Raw genomic sequence first — 6,681 nt, 5'->3', positions numbered from 1 at the left:
CGAGGTTAACTCCACTCTACAGGTGCGGTACTCACACACTCACACAGACACACACACACACACACACACATACACACACACACTCGATCACTCACACACACACAAGTTCTCAAACTATTTGCGTACGAATATATATATCACAGCTCCATTTGCGTACGAATAGATATATCACAGCTCCATTTGCGTACAAATAGATGTATCACAGCTCCATTTGCGTACAAATAGATATATATCACAGCTCCATTTGCGTACGAATAGATATATCACAGCTTCATTTGAAATGGGCACAGCAAATCTCATGCTGTAGATGAGCTGAGTGAGGTTCAGCGATGGCCTAAAATCTTACAGTAATAGATCTGTTGTTTTGTATATGCTCCCAGTATGGGGCTGAGAACAGTTTTATTAGTTCTGCCAGAGCGGAACTTCATCTTCTATAAGTGCTGCTCACACTCTGAGTCCACACCCAGCAGCCGCTGCACTGTTTTTACTGCTGACTTCCTCATTTCTCATTGTCTCACGTGCTGCTCTATATGTTATAGTCTGTTCTCTCCGGGCGCTACAGACTGTAAAGCAAAGATTCTAGAACAGAGCTCCGCTCTAGAATCTTTGCTGTAAAGCAAGGCCCCTCATAGGCAACAGCTGACAGAACAGCAGCATCTCACGGATAGGCAAGCAAGGATCACACTAACACAAAGAGGAAGTGGCAAAACACAAGGGAAGAAGGAAGTTATTTATTATTATTATTATTATTATGTATATTTATGTATATATATGGAAACACAGCAAAAGCTTAGAAGCAGGCTTGCAGCAGTCATGGTTGCCAATTTACAAAACAAGGGAACGATTCAAAGTCAAAGTCAAAGTCAGCTTTATTGTCAATTTCTTCACATGTTCCAGACATACAAAGAGATCGAAATTACGTTTCTCACTATCCCACGGTGAAGACAAGACATATTTTACCAATTTAAGTCCACAGACAAACATAACATTCAAGTAAACAAAAAAGTAAGTAAATAAGTAAGTAATTCCTTAGATTTATAGCACCAATCAAGGTCTGACAATGTAATGTTCTGAACTCAGGCACAGTACCTGAGGTCCCTTACACACCTGGTACCTGTGCTGTGGTTATGAACCCCATCACCTCCCGTCTACAGATCCTGAGCCCAGTGCGCGGCGATTCCGGTTTCTTCTCCTGCCACGCCATCAACTCCTACGGGGAAGACAAAGGCATCATCCAGCTCACAGTGGAAGGTGGGTGTCGTGTCGCCTTCTCTCTCATCCTCCCGCTAAATATGCCAGACATCCCATAATTAAACAACATATGGCTGCTCTCTCCGCTGGCGGTGGTCACCTCACTCTAACCCAATGCAAACTGTTTTCAGTGGAATTAAAAGCCATCTTGTGAACACTCATGGTTAATGGACTGTGTTTAGTGGCTGATTTGAGAGTAGTTACATCTCAGTGTACTTTCAACCACTCCTCTGCCCACTATAAGCAGTAAGTGCTATCAGGTTAAGCACTGCGCCCTGAGATCAGTGCAGCCTCTGCAGAGACACCTAAACCTGTAAGGAAGGTGTGGACTCAAACAGCAAACCCTTTGATTCCTCAATAGTCTATTTAGACTCCTCATCTTCTGCTGCCCCACTTACTGTATCATATGTAATATACTGTACACTAATAATACACAATACATCTAAAAACACCACCTTTATCTCCAGCTCAGCCGCCATTTTATAGATATATTTTATTTTTTGTTTTATTTGATTATTTGTGTATTGATTTATTTATTTGTAAGGAACAATGTACAACAGAAATGTTGCCCTTTGATACATTGTATCAGAGTTAGTTATAACAAAAAGACTGCCTCTGCTGCCGTTTGGTGCTGTGGTGTTGATATGATGCGTGCTGCTTCTATTGTTGATCTCGTGGCTGTGCTGACCCCTCAGAGCCTCCGGACAGCCCCCTGGTGGAGATTCGCGACGTGCAGGACCGCATCATCACCCTGCACTGGAACATGGTGTTCGACGGTAACAGCCCCATCACAGGATATGACATCGAGTACAAGAACAAAACAGGTACGGAAACACTGTGATGTCAGGGCTCTTGAGCCAGCCCCCTCTGTCCAGAATCTCGTCCAGTGGGTGAGAATGAGGTCTTACATGTCCCTGTAGTCAGCCTCTCTCTCCATAGTCCCTGCTTTTCAGTTGAAGCAGCAGGCCCTGTGAAGTGTTAGCAAACTCTTCAAGAGGTTCAGGAAGTCAATTTATTGTTATTATTATTATTATTATTATTAATTGTTGTTGTTGCTGTTGTTATTGTTGTTATTACTGTGTGTTGTTAATTATTGGTGTTGATGTTGATGTTATTGTGTCATGAGTGGTATCATTCATGAGTAGGTCAGTCATGTTTGGACACATCCCCGCAGAGTGAATGGAAAACATGTTGAGGTGTGCTGTAAGGTTCTTACATGGGCCTCACGCTAAAGCCCTTGATTGGATCACGCATCACATCACCTCACCTGAGACTGTGTGCTGACCTCAGACAGGCCTTCGTCGGCTGGGTCAGGTGGTTTAGGATTCACAGAGCTGACCCGAGCTGAGTAGCCTGACGAGCCAGACCCACATTAAAATGTAGGGTCTGGGCACTCACCGTTCACAGTGCTCAGTCCGAGGGGCGGGATAATTGGTTGTCTTTCAAATTCCCTCTGCTCGCAATAGGACAGCGCTATGAGTCCCATGCGTTTCCCACCAGCGGAGCTAGTTGGCTAGTTCAAACTTTTGCCAACTTAATAAAAGCTTAACTCGTGTCACACTGTTCGCCAACAGCAACATTATCTTATTTGTTTTCAAGTAGCAGGGAATTCAAGCCAAACCGTTGCAACTCTGCCATCAATCATTATGTTAAGCACGCCTAACAACTTTATACACGATTTGATTGGCCTGATAGAAGTTTAATTTTTCGAGCTCATAAGCCAACGGAGAGTTGCTAGACTAGCCCTGGCAGCCAATGTAATTTGCTGCCGCTAGGGTGCGTCTAGATTTCTAGGCTACGAGCTGAGAGCAGTGACAGTGAAGCACATGGGCATCACATCAGGTCATGCTCATGCCTCATGCACTTACTCACTGTAACTTCTGACAAACGGAAACTGGTCAGCAAATTGGTTTGCAAATTGACTGATTGACAGAGCCATGTGTAGTGAACAAATGATTGGCTGGGTATTCCCAGCAGTCAACAAAGTTACGCTTTTGACCGAGTGTTCGCTGTCCGCTGTTTATCTTAACAGCCGTATGATGATGTAGGCCTTACAGCGGTTAGCTGATGTTGTAGGACACTACACATATACAAGCATGTCTACTGGACACAGGATCTCCCCAGCCGTATGATGTAGGCCTTACAGTGGTTAGCTGATGCTGTAGGACACTACACATATACAAGCATGTCTACTGGACACAGGATCTCCCCAGCGGGATGGGGAAATGATTGTGAACATAGTTATATTCACAGATTTAAGCACACACACACCTGTTTGTTTTTTAAATACTGTTTATGGATTGTGTTTGAATGCGATGTGGTGATTGTTAAAATGCAATGTTGATGTTACTTGCACTCATTGTGATGATACTACTGATGCATCACTCATGTGATGATACTACTGATACATCACTCATGTGATGATACTACTGATACATCACTCATTGTGATGATACTGCAGTGATACTACTGATACATCACTCATGTGATGATACTACTGATACATCACTCATGTGATGATACTACTGATACATCACTCATTGTGATGATACTACTGATTATGTCTGACTTTCTTTGTCTCTTCCTCTTATTTATGCATTACTCCCTCTCTCCCTCCCTCCCTTTCTCTCCCTCTCTCTCTTTCCCTCTCTCCCTCCCTCCCTCCCTCTCTCTCTCTTCCCCTCTCTCCCTCTCTCTCCCTCTCTCCCTCCCTCTCTCCCTCTCTCTCTCTCTATCTCTCTCTCTTTCCCTCTCTCTCTCTCTCCCTCCCTCCCTCTCTCCCCCTCTCTCTTTCTCTCTCTCTCTCTCTTTCTCTCTTTCTCTCTCTCTATCTCTCTCTCTCTCTCTCTCTCTCTCTCTCTCTCTCTCTCTCTCTCTATCTCTATCTCTCTCTCTCCTCCAGCTCCCTGGAGCTCGGCCATCACCACCAAGAACATCTCCCCGTCCCTCTATCAGGCCACTATCATCGACCTGCACCCCTCGTCCACCTACAACATCCGCATGATCGCCAAGAACCGCATCAACAGCAGCGCGCCCAGCAACGAGCTCACCATCACCACCGACGAAGCCAGTGAGTAGCCGCGCCGCACGTCCCGCACGTCCCACACGTCCCGCACGTCCCACACGTCCCGCACTACTCAGTACCAATCTAATGTTTGGGGTCACCTACACATGCCCTTTGTTCATGCACACATACATGAAAAGTGATCGAGTTAGGAAAATAGCTCAATCCATTTGATTTGAACTACTATCCTTCAGTGAGTAACCATGCCTTTAGACTTATGTATTTGTACTTAAATTAATATATCTGTCTGGAGATAACCAGGGCAAAATGTGGACTACATTTGGGTGTTAATAATTAAACATTGATGCCATTTGACATTTTTAAGTCAAAGAATTCCTACTGTAGGTGTTTGGCCAAAGGGCTAGCCAAAGGTACAGGGAAGAGCTACATGTAAGTAAGTGAATGGTGAGACCAAAAAGAGTCTTTTTTTAATTCTTGGTTAAAAATAATAGTGGGTCAGGGGGACCCGTCATACCTGTGAGAGTGGGTTATATTTGATTGTTTTTGCCTCCTCAAGCCACAATGCTGAGTGTGTCATGCGGGTCAAGGTCACAGCTCTCATCTAGTGGGCTTTGCTGGCCTCTGGTGGTCATCTGATGTACTAGCACCCAGCAGTGCTGCTGCAGCAGCTGTATCTGGGTGTGACTGTCTGGAGCCGTGGCTCTGCCCCTCTCTCGCTGGAGGGAAGCTAGTTATCTGCAGCTTTTCTGCTCCAGCCACCCCATCAAACCAATTAACCCTAATTTATTCATGAAAAGTTAATTCCTCACGAGCTCGGGCTGAATCATAAAGCTGTGGCAGCAGCTCTTGTTAGGCAAACAGTGGCCATACATATTCATAACCGCAACATGCAGATACTGTTGGGCTGCTGAGACTGTTATAGTTTCCTAATCCATACCCTACAGATATTTATAGCTTATCTGTTAAGCCTTGCAGTATGTCTGGATATTCTTGCTCAAGGCAAATGACACCTATTTGTGATGTTCGCCTCTACAGAAAACAAAACAGAAAAATAGAATAGAAAAATTATGAGATTTACAGATCAATTAATTGACCATAGCTGCCCATTGCCTTGCCTCAGGGTCAGATTACAATAGATACAGATCAAAACTGGACTGCTGTTAGGGCAGATACATAATTTAATTGAAATCAAAATCGGATTGTGTGTAAACTGATGGTTTCCTCCCCCTCTCTTCTCAAATGAAACCAAGACTTATCAAGACAAGACAAGACTCATCATTATTATTGCTGATTTTTAAGTAAAAGCTCCTTTGCATTCACTGCTTACTGTGTTCACATGAGTAAGTAATATGTGACCTGTTCTGGCAAAATGAGTCACAGTGACCCAAAATTCAAAACTGGTTACAGGCAGGTACAGGTAGGATTTGCCCACTTGAATAATCATTTTTCTAACTTTATAATCTTGGCTTGACTATGAAACTTAGGGACATTAATTCTGAATGCCTCTTCTTTCATATATCCCTAAAAAAGAAAAATCGATATTATGTTTTTTGAAGTAATCGGCCTGTATCTCAAAATTAGAATGTGCGACTTGTGACTCATTTTGTCAGATTAGGTCACATATGAGCTTGAGTGCTTCACTAATTGAACTCTCTGATGAGGGAAACTACCTGTGAGAACAGGTAGAGAAGACAGTGCTTCAGCATGTGAAGGAAATACTAGATAAATAACTGGACTAACATGCTCAACACTTTGGTATAGTCTCAACAGGGTGCTAAATCCTCCTGAGCGTCAATATACTTTACTAATATACTAATGTACTTTTAAGAATAAAGGATAGCACTTTCAGTTCACAGTTCACAGGAGCTGTGAGGGCTATCCTTTATTCATAAAAGTGATTAATGGATTCCATCCTATGTATTCCACTAACTCAGCTCTCTAATGAATAGAACTGGTTGACCTGATGCTGAACCTGAACCCTAATGACCAGTGTGTGTTCAGGTGAACCACCTGCGTTTAACCGTAACATACCTGTCTCCGCTCCACCCCTCCAGGTCCCGACGGCCCTCCACAGGAGGTGCAGCTGGAGGCCCTTTCGTCCCAGAGCGTCAAAGTCACCTGGAAGGTACACTCACCTCACCTCACCCCACGTCACGCTGCGCCATATCGCGTCACAGCAGACACCACCGTTGCGTCTGGAGATAAGAGGCCGGACGGGACTAGAAGATAAGAGTGTCTGAAGATAGGACGTTTGCTTTTCTTTGTTGTTGTCTTTTTTTTGCTGTTCATTGATCTTGGAGATCAGGCCAAATTAAACAAATGGCGGAAACGGAGATGCATTTGACCACTGCTGGCCACTGTGTCATCTGTGCTCAACGTTAGAAATGGACACGAATACGGCCTCC

General features: G+C 44.1%; 1 protein-coding gene across 1 annotated transcript in view; it reads left to right on the top strand.

Moving 5' to 3' along the window:
• Positions 1 to 6,681, top strand: part of dscamb (Down syndrome cell adhesion molecule b) — a 146,232-nt gene that overhangs the window by 113,097 nt on the left and 26,454 nt on the right. The window contains 5 exon segments of the mRNA XM_042063114.1: positions 5 to 22; positions 1,155 to 1,251; positions 1,947 to 2,075; positions 4,154 to 4,321; positions 6,331 to 6,401. Of these exon segments, the coding sequence (XP_041919048.1) occupies positions 5 to 22; positions 1,155 to 1,251; positions 1,947 to 2,075; positions 4,154 to 4,321; positions 6,331 to 6,401 (483 nt within the window).

Source organism: Alosa sapidissima, chromosome 15 (assembly GCF_018492685.1).
Source record: "Alosa sapidissima isolate fAloSap1 chromosome 15, fAloSap1.pri, whole genome shotgun sequence".
In the NCBI taxonomy this organism is placed as follows: Eukaryota; Metazoa; Chordata; class Actinopteri; order Clupeiformes; family Clupeidae; genus Alosa; species Alosa sapidissima.
The sequence above is the reverse complement of the archived record's forward strand: the minus strand, read 5'-3'. Positions and strand labels throughout refer to the sequence as shown.